The sequence below is a fragment of the Taudactylus pleione genome, unplaced genomic scaffold (assembly GCF_031769625.1).
Source record: "Taudactylus pleione unplaced genomic scaffold, aTauple2 ptg000086l, whole genome shotgun sequence".
In the NCBI taxonomy this organism is placed as follows: Eukaryota; Metazoa; Chordata; class Amphibia; order Anura; family Myobatrachidae; genus Taudactylus; species Taudactylus pleione.
The window spans coordinates 6,023,726-6,044,101 of NW_028284488.1; the positions used below are offsets into that span (position 1 = coordinate 6,023,726).

The 20,376-nt window shown below is 46.7% G+C and overlaps 1 protein-coding gene across 1 annotated transcript in view; it reads left to right on the forward strand.

The window, feature by feature from the left end:
• Window positions 1–16,458, forward strand: part of LOC148529138 (carboxypeptidase A1-like) — a 54,813-nt gene extending 38,355 nt beyond the window's left edge. The window contains exon 11 of the mRNA XM_088468887.1: window positions 16,271–16,458. Within this exon, the coding sequence (XP_088325013.1) occupies window positions 16,271–16,458 (188 nt within the window). The remainder of the gene's footprint in view (window positions 1–16,270) is intronic.
• The last annotated feature ends 3,918 nt before the right edge of the window (window positions 16,459–20,376 follow it).

The following is a 20,376-nucleotide window of genomic DNA, read 5'->3' on the forward strand; positions in this document are numbered from 1 at the left end:
TGGAACCGGGGACACACTACCTCCATCAATTGTCTAAATCCCACTGCACTAATGGCGGATACCGGACGCACGTCTAACACCAACATAGCAGTCAAGGCCTCAGTTATACGTTTTGCTTCAGGATGACTGCTGTCGTACTTCATCCTCCTCGCTAAGGACTGTTGGAGGGTCAATTGTTTAGTAAAAGTAGTGGTGTTCCTACTTCCTCTCTGGGATGATGAACGACTCCCAGCAGCAGCAACAGCAGCAGCGGCAGCAGTAGGCGTAGCAATGCAGGATCCTCCAGAGGAATCCCGGATAGGAGAGTCAGTCATGCCAGTGACATGGCCTGCAGGACTACTTCCGATCCTGACTAAGGAGGAAATTGACGAGGAGGGAGTTGACGGTGTGGTTTGCAGGCGCTTGGATACAACAGGACAACGGGATTTAGGTGTCCCTGGACTGCTTACGGTCTTAGCCAAAGTTTCTGAACTTGACAGTAACTTTTTATGAACGCGCTGCAGGTGCCGTATAAGGGAGGATGTTCCTAGGTGGTTGACGTCCCTACCCCTACTTATTTCACCTTTACATATGGTACATATGGCAAGACAGTTGTTGTCCGGATTTGGATAGAAATATTGCCAGACCAAAGAGGTGGAATGTTTGGTCTTCTGCCCAGGCATGACCGTGATGGGCTTTTTCATCCCACGGACAACAACTGTCTCCCCCGGAGCCTGATTTAAACAAACCACATCACCATCAGAATCCTCCTCGCCAACTTCCTCCTCAGCGCCAGCTACACCAGTATCCTCATCCTGTTGTACTTCAACAGTGACATCTTCAATTTGCAGATCAGCAAGTGGACTGTGGGTGCTCCTTTCAGCACTTGCAGGGGGCGTGCAAATGGTGGAAAGAGCCACCTCTTCCCGTCCAGTGCTGGGAAGGTCAGGCATCGCAACCACCACCACACTTGGACTCTCCTTGGGGATTTGTGATATCTTCTTAGAAAGCACAGTTCTTCGCTGTGCTTTTGCCAGCTTAACTCTTTTGATTTTTTTAGTGGGAGGAGGGCTTCCATCGTCATGTGAAGCTGAACCACTAGTCATGAACATACTAGGGATCGACCTCAGCCGTTCCTTTCCACTCCGTGTCGTAAATGGCATATTGGCAAGTTTACGTTTCTCTTCAGCTGATTTAAATGTCTTTTTCAAGGTCATTTTCCTGAACTTTGCCATTTGGGATTGTATGTGCCCTCTACTATGACATTGGGCATCGGCCTTGGCAGACGACGTTGATGGCATGTTATCGTCTATGTCATGACTAGTGGCAGCAGCTTCAGCACTAGGAGGAAGTGGTTCTTGATCTTTCTCTATTTTATTTTTATCTGAGAAAGTTTGGTCCTCCATTTATGTTATATCGATTTGATATATACGTGCGGCTAAACACAGAAAATAATTTTTTTTTTGGTTTGGACTGGAGTGTACTTTGTGGGTTACAGCACCCTTTAACGGTCAAGCCAGCCGGCCCTTTACTTATGACACAGGCGCACTCTTGGCACTACTTTGTTGATGCACGTGCGGCTACTGCGCACACAATTCACAAACACAGAAAATAATTTTTTTTTGGTTTGGACTGGAGTGTACTTTCGGGGGTTACAGCACCCTTTAACGGTCAAGCCAGCCGGCCCTTTAATTATGACACAGGCGCACGCTTGGCACTACTTTGTTGATGCACGTGCGGCTACTGCGCACACAATTCACAAACACAGAAAATAATTTTTTTTTTGGTTTGGACTGGAGTGTACTTTGGGGGTTACAGCACCCTTTAACGGTCAAGCCAGCCGGCCCTTTACTTATGACACAGGCGCACGCTTGGCACTACTTTGTTGATGCACGTGCGGCTACTGCGCACACAATTCACAAACACAGAAAATAATTTTTTTTTGGGTTTGGACTTGAGTGTACTTTGGGGGTTACAGCACCCTTTAACGGTCAAGCCAGCCGGCCCTTTACTTATGACACAGGCGCACGCTTGGCACTACTTTGTTGATGCACGTGCGGCTACTGCGCACACAATTCACAAACACAGAAAATAATTTTTTTTTGGTTTGGACTGGAGTGTACTTTCGGGGGTTACAGCACCCTTTAACGGTCAAGCCAGCCGGCCCTTTACTTATGACACAGGCGCACGCTTGGCACTACTTTGTTGATGCACGTGCGGCTACTGCGCACACAATTCACAAACACAGAAAATAATTTTTTTTTTGGTTTGGACTGGAGTGTACTTTCGGGGGTTACAGCACCCTTAACGGTCAAGCCAGCCGGCCCTTTACTTATGACACAGGCGCACGCTTGGCACTACTTTGTTGATGCACGTGCGGCTACTGCGCGCACAATTCACAAACACAGAAAATAATTTTTTTTTTGGTTTGGACTGGAGTGTACTTTGGGGGTTACAGCACCCTTTAACGGTCAAGCCAGCCGGCCCTTTACTTATGACACAGGCGCACGCTTGGCACTACTTTGTTGATGCACGTGCGGCTACTGCGCACACAATTCACAAACACAGAAAATAATATTTTTTTTGGTTTGGACTGGAGTGCACTTTGGGGGTTACAGCACCCTTTAACGGTCAAGCCAGCCGGCCCTTTACTTATGACACAGGCGCACGCTTGGCACTACTTTGTTGATGCACGTGCGGCTACTGCGCACACAATTCACAAACACAGAAAATAATTTTTTTTTGGTTTGGACTGGAGTGTACTTTCGGGGGTTACAGCACCCTTTAACGGTCAAGCCAGCCGGCCCTTTACTTATGACACAGGTGCACACTTGGCACTACTTTGTTGATGCACGTGCGGCTACTGCGCACACAATTCACAAACACAGAAAATAATTTTTTTTTTGGTTTGGACTGGAGTGTACTTTGGGGGTTACAGCACCCTTTAACGGTCAAGCCAGCCGGCCCTTTACTTATGACACAGGCGCACGCTTGGCACTACTTTGTTGATGCACGTGCGGCTACTGCGCACACAATTCACAAACACAGAAAATAATTTTTTTTTTGGTTTGGACTGGAGTGTACTTTCGGGGGTTACAGCACCCTTAACGGTCAAGCCAGCCGGCCCTTTACTTATGACACAGGTGCACGCTTGGCACTACTTTGTTGATGCACGTGCGGCTACTGCGCACACAATTCACAAACAGAAAATAATTTTTTTTTTGGTTTGGACTGGAGTGTACTTTCGGGGGTTACAGCACCCTTAACGGTCAAGCCAGCCGGCCCTTTACTTATGACACAGGCGCACGCTTGGCACTACTTTGTTGATGCACGTGCGGCTACTGCGCACACAATTCACAAACACAGAAAATAATTTTTTTTTTGGTTTGGACTGGAGTGTACTTTCGGGGGTTACAGCACCCTTAACGGTCAAGCCAGCCGGCCCTTTACTTATGACACAGGCGCACGCTTGGCACTACTTTGTTGATGCACGTGCGGCTACTGCGCACACAATTCACAAACACAGAAAATAATTTTTTTTTTGGTTTGGACTGGAGTGTACTTTGGGGGTTACAGCACCCTTTAACGGTCAAGCCAGCCGGCCCTTTACTTATGACACAGGCGCACGTTTGGCACTACTTTGTTGATGCACGTGCGGCTACTGCGCACACAATTCACAAACACAGAAAATAATTTTTTTTTTGGTTTGGACTGGAGTGTACTTTCGGGGGTTACAGCACCCTTAACGGTCAAGCCAGCCGGCCCTTTACTTATGACACAGGCGCACGCTTGGCACTACTTTGTTGATGCACGTGCGGCTACTGCGCGCACAATTCACAAACACAGAAAATAATTTTTTTTTTGGTTTGGACTGGAGTGTACTTTGGGGGTTACAGCACCCTTTAACGGTCAAGCCAGCCGGCCCTTTACTTATGACACAGGCGCACGCTTGGCACTACTTTGTTGATGCACGTGCGGCTACTGCGCACACAATTCACAAACACAGAAAATAATATTTTTTTTGGTTTGGACTGGAGTGCACTTTGGGGGTTACAGCACCCTTTAACGGTCAAGCCAGCCGGCCCTTTACTTATGACACAGGCGCACGCTTGGCACTACTTTGTTGATGCACGTGCGGCTACTGCGCACACAATTCACAAACACAGAAAATAATTTTTTTTTGGTTTGGACTGGAGTGTACTTTCGGGGGTTACAGCACCCTTTAACGGTCAAGCCAGCCGGCCCTTTACTTATGACACAGGTGCACGCTTGGCACTACTTTGTTGATGCACGTGCGGCTACTGCGCACACAATTCACAAACACAGAAAATAATTTTTTTTTTGGTTTGGACTGGAGTGTACTTTGGGGGTTACAGCACCCTTTAACGGTCAAGCCAGCCGGCCCTTTACTTATGACACAGGCGCACGCTTGGCACTACTTTGTTGATGCACGTGCGGCTACTGCGCACACAATTCACAAACACAGAAAATAATTTTTTTTTTGGTTTGGACTGGAGTGTACTTTCGGGGGTTACAGCACCCTTAACGGTCAAGCCAGCCGGCCCTTTACTTATGACACAGGTGCACGCTTGGCACTACTTTGTTGATGCACGTGCGGCTACTGCGCACACAATTCACAAACAGAAAATAATTTTTTTTTTGGTTTGGACTGGAGTGTACTTTCGGGGGTTACAGCACCCTTAACGGTCAAGCCAGCCGGCCCTTTACTTATGACACAGGCGCACGCTTGGCACTACTTTGTTGATGCACGTGCGGCTACTGCGCACACAATTCACAAACACAGAAAATAATTTTTTTTTTGGTTTGGACTGGAGTGTACTTTGGGGGTTACAGCACCCTTTAACGGTCAAGCCAGCCGGCCCTTTACTTATGACACAGGCGCACGCTTGGCACTACTTTGTTGATGCACGTGCGGCTACTGCGCACACAATTCACAAACACAGAAAATAATTTTTTTTTGGTTTGGACTGGAGTGTACTTTCGGGGGTTACAGCACCCTTTAACGGTCAAGCCAGCCGGCCCTTTACTTATGACACAGGCGCACGCTTGGCACTACTTTGTTGATGCACGTGCGGCTACTGCGCACACAATTCACAAACACAGAAAATAATTTTTTTTTTGGTTTGGACTGGAGTGTACTTTCGGGGGTTACAGCACCCTTAACGGTCAAGCCAGCCGGCCCTTTACTTATGACACAGGCACACGCTTGGCACTACTTTGTTGATGCACGTGCGGCTACTGCGCACACAATTCACAAACACAGAAAATAATTTTTTTTTGGTTTGGACTGGAGTGTACTTTCGGGGGTTACAGCACCCTTTAACGGTCAAGCCAGCCGGCCCTTTACTTATGACACAGGCGCACGCTTGGCACTACTTTGTTGATGCACGTGCGGCTACTGCGCACACAATTCACAAACACAGAAAATAATTTTTTTTTGGTTTGGACTGGAGTGTACTTTCGGGGGTTACAGCACCCTTAACGGTCAAGCCAGCCGGCCCTTTACTTATGACACAGGCGCACGCTTGGCACTACTTTGTTGATGCACGTGCGGCTACTGCGCACACAATTCACAAACACAGAAAATAATTTTTTTTTTGGTTTGGACTGGAGTGTACTTTGGGGGTTACAGCACCCTTTAACGGTCAAGCCAGCCGGCCCTTTACTTATGACACAGGCGCACGCTTGGCACTACTTTGTTGATGCACGTGCGGCTACTGCGCACACAATTCACAAACACAGAAAATAATTTTTTTTTTGGTTTGGACTGGAGTGTACTTTCGGGGGTTACAGCACCCTTAACGGTCAAGCCAGCCGGCCCTTTACTTATGACACAGGCACACGCTTGGCACTACTTTGTTGATGCACGTGCGGCTACTGCGCGCACAATTCACAAACACAGAAAATAATTTTTTTTTTGGTTTGGACTGGAGTGTACTTTGGGGGTTACAGCACCCTTTAACGGTCAAGCCAGCCGGCCCTTTACTTATGACACAGGCGCACGCTTGGCACTACTTTGTTGATGCACGTGCGGCTACTGCGCACACAATTCACAAACACAGAAAATAATATTTTTTTTGGTTTGGACTGGAGTGCACTTTGGGGGTTACAGCACCCTTTAACGGTCAAGCCAGCCGGCCCTTTACTTATGACACAGGCGCACGCTTGGCACTACTTTGTTGATGCACGTGCGGCTACTGCGCACACAATTCACAAACACAGAAAATAATTTTTTTTTGGTTTGGACTGGAGTGTACTTTCGGGGGTTACAGCACCCTTTAACGGTCAAGCCAGCCGGCCCTTTACTTATGACACAGGCGCACGCTTGGCACTACTTTGTTGATGCACGTGCGGCTACTGCGCACACAATTCACAAACACAGAAAATAATTTTTTTGGGGGTTTGGACTGGAGTGTACTTTCGGGGGTTACAGCACCCTTAACGGTCAAGCCAGCCGGCCCTTTACTTATGACACAGGTGCACGCTTGGCACTACTTTGTTGATGCACGTGCGGCTACTGCGCACACAATTCACAAACAGAAAATAATTTTTTTTTGGGTTTGGACTGGAGTGTACTTTCGGGGGTTACAGCACCCTTAACGGTCAAGCCAGCCGGCCCTTTACTTATGACACAGGCGCACGCTTGGCACTACTTTGTTGATGCACGTGCGGCTACTGCGCACACAATTCACAAACACAGAAAATAATTTTTTTTTTGGTTTGGACTGGAGTGTACTTTCGGGGGTTACAGCACCCTTAACGGTCAAGCCAGCCGGCCCTTTACTTATGACACAGGCGCACGCTTGGCACTACTTTGTTGATGCACGTGCGGCTACTGCGCACACAATTCACAAACACAGAAAATATATTATTTTTTTAGCACTTGGGGGGAGCACCCCTGATGGACAGAGCACCCCCTGGACAACACTACAGCACTCCTTTAGGACTGGGACACTGCACAGGACTTTGGAGTGGACACAGCCCCTATGGAGAACTGACTGCACAACACAGTCCAGCCAGCCCCTATGGACTTTGAAGTAGTGGACACAGCCCCTATTAACAACAGCAGCACAGCACAACACAGCCAGCCCCTATGGACTTTGAAGTAGTGGACAACAGCAGCACTACACTACACTACACTACACAGCCCTAACTCCCACCCTCCCTCTTCACTGTCCACAGCCGAGTGAGAAAATGGCGCCGACGCGGGTACCTTATATAGGATCCAAAACCCGCGAGACTCGGAAGGCGGGATGATGACGTTTTGCCTCGATTTCAGATCCGAGTCAGGCGGGAAAAGTCGAGCCTGACTCGGATCGGACTCGGATCGGGGGGGCTCGGGGGGGTTCGGATTTCAGAAATCCGAACCCGCTCACCCCTAATTTAGATGCCTATGAGCCTGTCTTAAGACGCCCACTTTCCCTTAGTGATACATGTCATCTCCAGGAAGTGTATGCAACTATCGGTACATCGAGTACCATCGGAAGCGTACGCAGCACTTGTGGCTAACCATACCCTACCGTAAGCGCTGCAAGTGCTTCAGTGTGTAATTCAACCATGTGACATGTACTATGACGCTGCATCTTAATTATGCACGCCTCTGGCATTAAGACGCTCAGACACGCCTTCGTTCGCCCCACCACCACTCCCCCGTTTCCATCAACCAACCCCTGTCACCACCCACAAACGGCTTGTCCTGTCACTCCAGCTTGCGAGGTGTCTATGTACAAGGGGCGATTGCATGGACTGGTTAGCGCACGCGCATTGCGATGCATACGCATGCGCACACAGCAAACATCAGCAGACTACATGCAAACGCAGCCTAGTGAACAGGTCTGAATCAGGCCCTTAGGTCCATCAAAAGTGTATAGATCAGTCATCAGAATGCACTTCGTGAAATGTAGACAAAATTCTGAATAGGGTTGAGGATAAATAAGACTGATGGTTTTTTGCTGAATGTTGTAGGTATGACAGCCTTGTTACTGGGTAAGTTTCTATGGTCAGCTGGTGTGATAAGCCAATGACATTGAGGGAAGGAGGAGTTTGATTGTGGTATATATTGGCCGGCTCGTTTCTATCCAGCCTCTTTTGCTGGATCTTCACAAATAGCTGAGTATTCTGTGATATCTTCAATTGTGCTTGTTTCTTAGCAGTATCTATTGTGTGTTCACTCTTCTTTCATTCCCTTTTACATCTACATTTTGTTCATTTCCTCGCAAAATGCCCCGTCCCAGATGCTCTGTCCCCCCTCCCAGCTGGCTGGCTGATTTTGCATGCCCCCTGTTAGTGGCTCCCTCCAGGCCTTTAGCCCCAATTCCCTCCACATCCCTTTTAGTGCTTCCTGCAGAAACTCATGCCCGCTCTCCCCGTGTTGTGGTCCCATCTGGGGCGGCGGCGGTGGCTGCGCCCGTCGCGGCTGCGGCAGACGCGGTCATGGGCCCGGCGTCCCCTACTCCCTCAGGTCTGCCTCCACCCACGCCGCACCAGGTGTATCACTCAGACCCTCCGGCCCGCCCTCCCTGCTCAGCCACTACATCGGCTGGGGCGGGCGGATCCGGTCTGTCGCGGCTGTGGGGGGCGTGGTCACGGGTCAGGCGGTCACTTCTCCCCCTCGTCTCTCTCCTACCACGCTGCCCCCCATGCCAAGCTCTCATGCCCCTCCAGCAGGTATGCGCCTGCCATCCAGCTCCCCCTGCCCATCTCCCCTGGGCAGCTCTTATCCCGCAGCGCCGGCTCACCTGTCCAGGGCCTCCTCCTCCGGCGGTGTGTCAGGCGGGGATCTGGGTGCGCGGCCATGCGTCCAGTCAGCAGTTTCCCCCATGCAGGTCTCAGGGACAGGGGCAGCCTGTGTTCCTGTACATGCCAGGAACCTGCGCAGCAGCCCCTGTGTGGTCCGCCCAGCCTTGTCTTTGCGACGGGCTCGGTGGCCATTTTATCTCAAGCAGCAACTTTGGGACCAGGTTATAACAACTTTGGAGGAGGTTATAACAGCCCCTATCATTGGGCAGCTTCCCCGCTTTTGGCCCCCACCAGTTGGCACCCTGCTCTGCATGTGGGTGCATCAAGTAATTATACAACACCTGCCCTTTCACAGCCCCCTTGGTACACGGCCGTTAGTGGTCAGACAGCCATTTATATTTCTCAAGCCTCCCTTTCGGCTGCTGGCCCGTCCTGGGACCAGGCATCATGGAGCTCGGGTATGGCACCCCCAGTTTTTTCCTTCGCTGCTGTACTTTCTACAGCCCCCTATTTTGCCACTCATGTTCCGTCCTCCTCTGTTGCCTATTCACCATTTTCAGCAGCCCCATCTGTTCTACCCATATTTACCACCCTGTCAAAGTTACGCCCCTGCTCTTGTACGTCCACCTACCCCGTCCCTTCACCCCTTTCATAGGGATTTCTCCCATCCCTTGATACCTGCGGTGTCTAGATCTGTGCAGGCATCGGCCACCCTTGCGGCTCCTCCTCCTCTACCTCTTGACCCTCCCAACCCTCCCCCCCCACGCTCGTGGCTGCTCTATCTTTGCCAGTGCCTCACCCATCTCCTCCAGTTGCAGGTTTTGAAGTCTCGGGAGGTCGCAGTGGAGAACCGGCGGCGGTTCAGGCGGTTCCCGTGACAGGTCCGAGCGAAGTGCTTGCAGTCGTCGAAGCAGTTAGGATGCCTCAGGTGCCAGTGGACGAGGCGACTCCAGGACCCTCTGGTTCTGGTGAGTATGATGTGGTTTGTTCTTCATCCTCTGATTCTTCTTCTGATTCTTCCCACTCTTCTGGTTCACCAGCGCGCCCACGTAAGATTGCCAGAATGGTTGCGCGTCGCTTGGCCAGGAAGTCAGGTAGCGCTGCTAGAACGGATGCAGAGATAGGGAGTAAAGAGCAAGAGGCCGGGGCTGACATAGGACCTCATTCAGAGCCAGACGCTATTTGCGGACGGTCGTTCTGAAAAAGGGGCCGGATATTTAAATGAAGCACTCGCTCTTTGCGGTCTGTTGACGCCTCTATGTCTGAACGAGCGAACAAAACATGCGGACGTTTTTTTTTAAAAAACGCCCTCTGGCCGCTCGCATCATACGTCATCTCCGCTATTTATTAGATTAATCGTGTACATCGAAAGGCGAATGAACTGCTCGCTGTTCTTGTGGTTGCATTTTCCTACCGCAATCATGCGAGCAGTTCTGGCTAAAAGACACCCAACTGACGTGGTCGATGATGCTGCTTTGTTAATTATGCACACCCTTAAAATGCCCATTTTGACCGTTTGGCACGCCTGCGTTCGGATCTCCACTCCCCGTTTTCAAGCACCTTCCCCTGTTACCACCCACAAACGCCTCATTCTGTCACTCAAATTAGCAGGCATTCGCTATTTTGCGAGCACACGATTTCTGACCACACTGACTGGTTCGCGCATGCGTACTAAAACCCATACGCATGCGCAGATGTGTGAAAATCGCTCGGAACGAACGAGCGGCCGCTTACGGGCAGCTCTGAATCAGGCCCACAGTCCATTGTGCTTCGTGGTTTGCGCAAAAGTGTGCGAGGCAGGGTTCGGAAAGGGAAGTTTGTTGATATTTTCTCCCTCACTGACGACATGAAAAAAGTTTTGCACAGGCTAAAAAGACCGGGGGTGTGGGGGAAGATGCTTATTGTGGTTTTAATAACTGGTTAAAGGGTATGCTCATATTCGCTACATGCTATCTCGAGACGCAGGCACAGGAACATGTGAATATTATTAGATACTTATTTTGGTATTGGACATGTTTGTTCGGTCTCGTAATTTAGCATGGCGAGAATATGATGCGCAGTTTAGAAAGAAACATGATGGCAGTATGATCATACCGTTTGTGGTTAAGGACATGGAGGTATGGTTAGAGGTGTCACAGAATCGTCGGCCTCTTTTGGATCCGGTACAAACCCATAAGAGCTCGGCGATCGGTAGATCAGAAATGGCAGGATGGGCGAGAGGAAAATGCTTTGCCTACAATGACTCCCGCTGTAGGCGTGGGTCGGGCTGTCGTTTTCGCCACTCCTGTCGTCTCTGCGGGGGTGAACATCCGGCCAAGGACTGTCAACGTGGGGTGGGAGGGGCTCCACAAGAGCGCGGAGATGGCTCCAATGGCACTGGTTAAGGTAGATCTCCCGTCTGTTTAGCTTCTCTTAGCAGATGGCTTCAGCTATATCCCTGTAGGGAAGATTCCTTGTTCTTGTTGGACGGTTTTTCGTTTGGTTTTCTCCGCCAGAGATTTCCCTGAAGAATTAAAGGATAAAGTGGGAAGGGATGTCCTGCTGGGGCAAATGGGGGGTCCTTTCCCCTGTCCTACCTGGCAGGATATCTGTATATCCCGGTAGGTGTCGTTCCCAAGAAGGTTCCAGGAAAATTTTGTTTAATTCAACATCTTTCATATCCTCCTGGTAGTTCGGTCAATGATGCTATCCCAGATAATTTTTGTAGAGTTGTGTATCAATCGTTTGATGAGACTTTGGATTTGGTGCGTAATTTTGGCCGTGGTGCCTTGTTAGCAAAATTGGATATAGAATTGGCCTTCCATCTATTGCCAATGCATACAGAGCCTATGAAGTTTATGGGTTTTCGTTTAGATTCAGGTTATTTTGTGGATAAATGTTTGCCAATGGACTGCGCGGTTTCCTGTGCCTATTTTGAGAAATTCAGTTCCTTTTTGCAATGGTGTATTCAGGCCGGAACAGGGCAAAGGGGTGTGGCTCACTATTTGAACGATTTTCGCTTTATAGGTCCAGGAAATAGCGAGATCTGTTCTGATCTTCTTTTTTCTGCTCAGGCTTTGTTTCAGGTTTTGGGAGTACCCGATGCGCATGAAGAGACAGAGGGGCCTGTTTCTTGCTTGGCCTATTTAGGAATTGAGATAGATACAGCTGAGGGTTGTTGTAGGCTGCCCCGTGATAAGGTGGATAAGTTGCTAGATCAAATTGCAAGCTGTTTAGCGGTGAAATCAGTTAGGCTAAGTAGGGTTCAGTTACTGCTAGGTTCTTTTAACTTTGCTTGTCGGATAATTCCAATGGGTAGAGTATTTTGCAGGAAATTGGAGAGAGCCACAGCCGGAGTGGTGGTCAGGCCGCATCAGCATGTACGCTTATCAAGGGAGATAAAAGATGATCTTCGTATTTGGACCAGGTTTTTGGTTCATTTCAATGGAGAGCGAATTTGTTCTTCACCTCCGGTAGCTAACAGTATGTTGCAACTGTTTACTGATTTGGCCAGATCATCCGGTTTTGGGGCCTTTTTCAATGGGGAATGGTGCGCTGCCCCATGGCCGTTAAATTGGCGCGAGGAAGGTTTGACGAGTAATTTGTTGCTGTTAGAGCTGTTCCCAATTGTTGAAGCAGTGGAACTTTGGTCTGCGCGACTGAGTAACCATCACGTAGTTGTTTTGGTGTGACAATCTGGGTGTGGTTCATGCCATCAACAACCAGCGCTCGTGTTCACCTTTAGTATTGTGTTTACTCTGGCATTTAATACTGCGCTGTTTTCTAGGCTAATATCAGATTTAGGGCCAGGCATGTGCCGGGGGTTGTGAACGAAAGTACTGATGCTCTCTCTCGCTTTCAATTTGCACGGTTTCGAGCGCTTGTACCGTCGGCTTCTAATGTTGGTTTGGTGTGAAACCTCATTTGTGTGGCAGATCATCAAGCCGGCTTAGAAAGTTTGGCACTACAATCGTTGGCTCCATCCACTCTACAAACGTACCCTGCCGCCTGGCGTGACTGGTGCGCCCATGGTGAGCTCTCGAGCATGTTAGGTAAGTCTCCAAGCAAGGTGCTCTCCTCCTTTGTTTGGGAAAAGTACCAGCAAGGTAGATCAAAGGCCTTCATGGGGTCGACTCTGGCGGGTGTCTCCTTCTTTTGTAAATTGAAGGGTTTGCACGATCCGACAAACTCCTTCATTCTTGTTCAGGCATTAAAAGGATGATCGAAGGGGTTCCCTGCTTGAGCCAACTCCCGTCGACCTGTTGACTTCAGTTGTTGTCAAATCTGTTAGCAGTTATGGGGAAGTTGGCCTCTGACAATTTTGAGGTTTCCCTTTTCCGGCTAGCTTTTTCTGTAGCATTTTTTGGGGCTTTCAGAGTGAATTGGTGGCAGTCAATAAGACATCCACTTCCTCTGGGCTGTTGTATAAAGACATTGTGTTTAGGGATGCAGCGGTTCTGTGTAAACTAAGTTTCTCTAAAACAGACCAAACAGGTAGGGGTAAATGGGTTACGCTTGCGCAACATAGGGATTTGACTATCTGTCCAGTGCAAATAGCTTCGAAGTACATGGCATTGCGGCCAGAGGGGGGGTCACAGTGGTTGGTACATTCGGACCTTAAGCCCCTCACTAAATTTCAATTTGCCGCTGTCTTTAAACAAGGTTTAGTGGAGTTAGGTGTCAATCTGACAGACTATGGTACGCATTCGTTTCAGATTGATGCGGCTATGGCCGCAGCGCTGGCGGGAGCATCTCCCGCGTCTATTCAGTTGGTAGGGCGTTGGCAGTCAGCTGCATATAAGAAGTATGTGCGTTGCAATAAGCTGTAGGTGCGCACCTGGCAACAACCCGAAAACGTAGTTTACCTGCCAATCGTTGAACAGCTAGCGTTCAACAATTGAGGGTGTGGGGGAATTTTTTAATTTTTATTTTCCCGGTAGCCATGATCTGACCCACTTTGGTTCCCGGGTATGTTTTTTAGTTTTTCTCCTTCACTCGGGTTTCTGTTTTTTCCCTGTTATGCATCCCTGCTATTTAGTTGCTATGTGTTTTCATTTGTTCATTTCAAGTTGTGTTGTTTTGAATTGGGTTTGGTGTGGTTTCTCACGGTCAGGATTTCTCTTTTTCCACAGAAAGGGCAGCAGAAGATGGCCAGGTGTGGTTTGTGGGTCACTCCTTTATTTATATTTATTTTTTGGGCTAAAAACATGTGAGAGCTCAGCGTGTTAAGTTGTCAGTAGAGGGACGTCAGATGCGTTGGTTTGGTGTTAGAGGTTTGCGTGTGGTGTCAGTGATGGATTTGATTGTTTCCTCTGTGGCTAAATGGGGAGTGCCAGAATATATGGTTTTACACATTGGAGGGAATGAGTTAGGTAAAATGAAGGGTGTGGCTTTGATTGTACGTTTGCGTGAAGTTTGTTATGAGGTGCGATTGCAATGGCCGTCTGTGCGATTCGTATGGTCTGAGATGATGCCTCGTTTGACTTGGAGGAGAGTGCGGAAGCATGGCACATTGAGTCCATAGGTGGATTGGTGGTGAGTCATGGCTTTTTGGTCGGAGATATTGGTCGTTTCTTTAGGAATGATGGTGTGCATTTAAATGCGTTAGGTACTGGTTTCTTTGTGAGGGATTTGTTTTCTTTTTTGGGCTAGTGGTCTGGGTGGCGGGCCAGTCTCCTTAGGGCGTCGATTTTTTGTGCGTAACTGCCTCGGATTGGCCCAGGAGGGAAGTGAGACTCTCACCTCGTTAGTACGTCTTGAGGGGGGACGTTTAGTCGTTCCTCGATAGATATTTTGGTTGAGCGAGATGAAAGCTAGAATTGAGCTTGCAGCGTCTCTTTGCCACCATGGTTAGGTTGATTAATTCTAATTTATAAATAAAAAGCTGTGACCTTTTTTAGCCAAGCTATGGTGTCCATGTCTTTATTTTATAGTTAAGTTAAGTAAGCCAATAAGGTGTATGGTGTAAAGCAATAAACATATGCAGATCTTATAACTAAATAGCAGCTTTCATGCATTTTTTTGTGAATTCCTCCCTTAAAAATCCATATCAGATTTAGCCTTCACCAGCATAGTAATTTAGTTTTAGTATAAATACAAAGGGCCTGAGGGCCAGATGTACTAAGCTCTGAAAAGTGATAAACTGGAGAGTGATAAACCACCAGCCAATCAGGTCCCAACTGTCATTTTTCAAACACAGCCTGTAACATGACAGTTATGCTCCCTGAGCGATATCGTGTAGTGTGTCCCCGGCAGGCTGTGCTCAATGTCGTTCATGACATTGAGCACAGCCGCTGAACGATATCATTAACGATATCGTTCAGCACCGGGCTCTCTCCCCCATTCCCTGACATACAGCAACCTGACGAGATCATCAGGTTGGCCTGCATGTCAGCACGATGAACGATAATGAAGAACGACCCGCAGGAAAGCGCATCGTCATTATCGTTCATCTTTTTGGGGTTAAAAATGGACGATAAAGTGGACGACTGAACGATAACGATATCGTTATCGTTCAGTCGTCCACTTTATCGCCCAGTGTGTACGCACCTTTAGGAGCTGAGTGGCTGGTCATTTACCACTCTCCACTTTATCACTTTTCAGAGCTTAGTACATCTGGCCCTGATTTTGAGTCACACAGAGAAGCAGACTTATCTAGTGACTTTAAGCAAACTGCACATGCAGCTCACCTTGCGTACACACAGTGACAGAGTCTCCGTGCACAGCCATTTCTCTGTCCATAAAATGGGCATTTCTGGGTGTAAACTGGGTGGCTTCCTTACAAACACATGACTCTAAGAAGTATCAATTTTGTGGAAGTGTCATGGGGCCTGTAGCCAGACTTCTGTGCTATTATAGGGCCCTGGCAAAGGGTAAGTGTAAGTGCTGATACTAATGATAACGTCTGCAGCTGCGGAATGGAACATTGGGAAATGCAACTGTACACATGAAGCTGTAAGGATTCTTGCATTAACATAAAGGGGGAGATGTATCAAGCCTTAGGGCCTCATTTATCAACAAGTTTATCACTCAAAACTAGTGATAAATATCACTTTTTATGATAAATAGTGCTCCAGCCAATCAGCTCCCAACTGTAATTTTTCGAACAGTTGACAGTTGGGAACTGATTGGCTGGAGAATCATTTATCATACACAGTGATATTTATCACTAGTTTTGAGTTATAAACTCGTTGATAAATGAGGCTGTGAGAGAGAGCTAAACAGGAGCAGTTGTGCAAAGCAATCAAACAGCTTATAACTCATTTATCTAGTAATGTCTTCAAAATGACAGTTAGACACTGCTTGGCTGCTTTGAGCAACTACTTTTTATCTCTCTCAAAGACTTGATACATCTCCCCTAAACTAGTAAATGTGTCTGTCATGGCAGTCTGCACTTATGGACAATTTCGTCCGACTCAGAGTCAGGTTGTAACTATATAGATATCTATTTAGTAATAAATATTTGACAAATAAACCCTAACAATAATATATAGCTGTACTTACTCTGCATAGGCCTTGCTTATCATTAACAACTGTACATTTTACCTTGCAGACCAAGCGAGTGGTGGAACCATTGACTGGACTTACAACCAGGGCATCAAGTACTCGTTCAGCTTTGGGGTCCGTGACACTGGTCGCTATGGGTTCGTCTTGCCTGAGAATCAGATCATTCCTAACACTGAGGAGACCTGGCTGGCCCTTACTACGCTTATTGAGCATACACGTGACAACCCGTATTGAGCAATAAACTTCTAAATGAAATAAATATTGTTATTTAGACTGAAAGATTAGTCTTTATTTGTGTTTATATCATTAATTAAAAATATTGTAGAAAAATGATTAAATCTGTGTTCATATCAAATCAAACTAATTACTAAAACGTAAATATTGTAATTTAATAATTTTACATTACTACCATATTGTACATTTCAAGTCCAAAATGTATGTAATTTCCCATATCCATCAATGCATCATTTTATAGCATAATCCCTATAGTTAGGTACTGTCCATAATCAGATAAAGCCAAAAGTGACAGTAAATTGATAATAAGATGATGGTACAACAAAAACCAAGACTCCTTCTATGCTTTACCACAGCTTTGTTTTATTGAATAATGAGCATTTTACCACCAATTCACCTGTCCTATTTTCCCCTATCATGTTATATTTCTGTGCCACTGAGGAATAAGAAAAGATGCCTAGGCATTTTGTAGACTTGTAATAGAAGAAGCTTTCATGGATGAAATTGCCCACCTCAGTGGTGCGTGCTTTGAAAGAGGGGAAGGTGATCTCCTCTGCCTAAACGCAAATGTCAGTGTAACTGTGTTATTTTGCCATAAGAGAAGATGCCGGGGAGAGGATACTGCACTTATTATGAGTAAACTTTTTTAGGCTTAATAAGTGTACAGTGCCACACTTGGCGCTTAATGGTGAAATCTCCCACCATCAGGTGACTCACTATTCATAAAACAGTTTCCATGGGGTGAAAACATCCTTACATAAAGTTTAGTTAGGTTAGCTTATTATGGCCCCCATTTACTAACGAGTTTTATCACCAAAATGAGTGATAAATATCACTGTGTATGATAAATGGTGCTCCAGCCAATCAGCTCCCAACTGTCAACTGTTAGAAAAATGACAGTTGGGAGCCGATTGGTTGGAGCACCATTTATCATAGACAGTGAAATGTATGACTTGTTTTGGTGATAAAACTCGTTAGTAAATGAGGCCCTATGTATTTTAACACTTTCCAGTCCATATTATCTATAAGCTCTATATGCTCCTCCAGTTTAGATTTGATTCCAAGAAAGAAGGTTTCAGACGGTAAGATGAGCCAGGGATATAATGTGACCATAAAACAAGTTTTTACTGCAAGTAGAAAACATCTGAGAATTTGCAGCTTAGGAGTGATGACGATAAATTGGACATTGACAGCATGGTGTAAGAAATAAAAGTATCTGCATCATTTACTATCAATAGTTCAGAGATTCTATAGGCTTGTCTTGGTTTGGGCACTTATCATAGCCCTTGAAAGTCACCATAACTCCAAGGGTGGTTGCTGGTGAGTAATGATATTGTGATACCCCCGTTAACATGATATCCCTAGTTCTGGGAGTCTCACTGTTAGGTGTCCTTTCTGTGTAAATGCACTGATATTTATGTATATATTGTTGATATCAGCAAATGGTATCCTGTGTAGTACTGTGCTCAAAAAACTGTCCCCATGTTTCCCCCCTCTGAACTAATGGACTACCCCTGTCATGGACTATTGATGTGGGAGGGGGCCACGAGGCCAGGACTGATCCACCGGACCTTTACAGGGGAGCTATGCTTGCCCTCCTTTGGATTGGGCATTTGGTGTAATGGCTGGGCGGCACGCGCAGCCGGCGTGAACAAAAGCGGGCATGAGAGAAGGACCCGGACGGAGTCTATAAGAAGGACTGCCCAGCTGACTGGCAGGCAGTGCTGAGGTAGCTAAGTACGGCGTGTACCCGGAGCTCTGGGGAAGCACCCGGTGAGAGGCACTGAGGAAAGACTGTCTTTGAGAAGGTGGGCAGACTTACCGGAGTATGCCTCTTAGGAGCTGCTGTCATCGCGGAAAGAACTGCTCCTGACCGGAGGTGAGGGAGGAAGCCGCAGTGGCTGAAGAAGCAAGCAGCGTAAACAGGGGGCTGTCTCTGAGCGTTCCCCTCTGAGTTGACTGACCTCCGTAGGCTGAGATAGAGAACGCTGTCCTGGGCGCTGGAAGTGAAATAAGGAGGACAGCTCTGTAAGCTGCATTATTTACACCTCAACACTTCACCATACCATCAGCATAGTATAAAGTAGAGGAAGCAGCAAAATACTGTACTTCACGTCAAGCACAGCTGTTTAGTGTAACAAAGTGCAGTGGTGTTAGTTTATACCTCAGCCATCTCACCAGCTGACACAGAAGTCCGTAGTAATCAGCAAAGACAGTAGAATTACTCAGAGTAGCCAGAACTGTTGTCTAAAAAGGATATATACACATACGCTGGTGATTCGTACAGCCTACAGAAAGTTAATGCTACACTGCAATTTCCACTCTAATTTCCCTCAAACTGGGATTTGCAAATACTATTCTCCAGGATCAGTAGATTTGGATTATAATAAAAATCAATAACCTGCAGGGACAGTTATAGCTCTCAGAGCAGCAAGAAAGTACAGGCCCGGGCTTGCAACATCCATGAGCCAGTATCAGAACCAGTGTAAGGGACAACTTAAAGTGGCAGCTCAGCCGTTACAAGCATTGTTTCTCATCAGGAAGTGTCAATATAGAAAAACTTACTGCGTATTCAAAAGTGCATCAACGAAAAGGGGGATAAAGCCAGACTTTTGAGACTGAGTTCACATATGGTAATGCATAAATGTTGGTATTATTATTGTATTAGAAGTATAGTTACTTTGAGTAGAGTGTAAGCATAAAACTAACTATTTTGTTCCTAGCACACAAACAAAGTGTTCCAGTAAAATAAAGTTGCCGCAGGACCTGAGTACATTTATTGATGTCCTACCGTTGTATGCATTTATTGTACTGTGCATTGTTAAAGTAATCTTGTTTTGCACTATTTCACTCTTGGTGAGCCTGTTATATGTGACTAAATCTACTTTATTGTTCAGTTTATTGCTGACATTTATATGAATCATTTGGTAGACTACAGACAAACCAGGAACTGGATTTGGTGAGCCAATAAGCTACTACATTACACCTTGCCTTACCTGTGTAACTTTGGTATCACAAAATAAGCTATGTACAATAAAGTGTGATATCCTCACATATCCTGCACTTACTTTTAACAAGCGTACGCTGGTTTCTTGATTTACTCAGACTGGAAAAAAAAGGTCCTCCTCACCTGTAAACTCCTGCCCTAATATGTTCCTGCACAAAAACCAGAGGTAAAACCCAGGACAAAATAAATACAAGATATTTAGTAGAAGTATGCACCAAGTTCTCTCGCTTGACGTCCTCCATCTTGTATATCTCTACCTGTAAATGTCACAATGCAATGTGATGGAATATATGTGTACAAGTAGCGGTGGTAGGGCAGAGTGAGACAATGAACAGTCCAGTACTTAATCTGGGTGGTTGTTAATTTAGCAGCAATGTTCAGGAGTGTAAGGTCAATTGATGCTCAATTCCATATTTCTTTAAGAATAATTCCACATCTCTGTTTAGATATTCTCCACCATTTTCATATCTCAAGGTTTTGAGTTTGTAACTTTTTTCATTCTCCACAAGTCTCTTGGAGTCTGCAATTTTCTTTATTACCTCACACTTCTCTTTGATGAAATATAGGTGTGTCATTCTTGTGAAGTCATCAATGAAAGTTATAAAGTACCTGTAACCACTTATTGACTTGACCTCCATTGGACCTCACACATCTGTACTAACACAACTGGTACTTCAGCTCTGCTTGCTGACTTTAGAAATGATTGCCAGCTTTGTTTTCCTGTTATACAACTTACACACAGGTTTCTCTGTATCAGTCACTGACATTCCTGCAACCATCCTGTTATTTAGTAGCAATGTGATTGTACAGCTGTACTCACAGTTATGCATACATAGCACTTGTTGCATGGAACGAGCTTGAGCAGAGTACACAGGTCACCAGCTGGTGACTGTATCTGGGTAGCAGCGAGA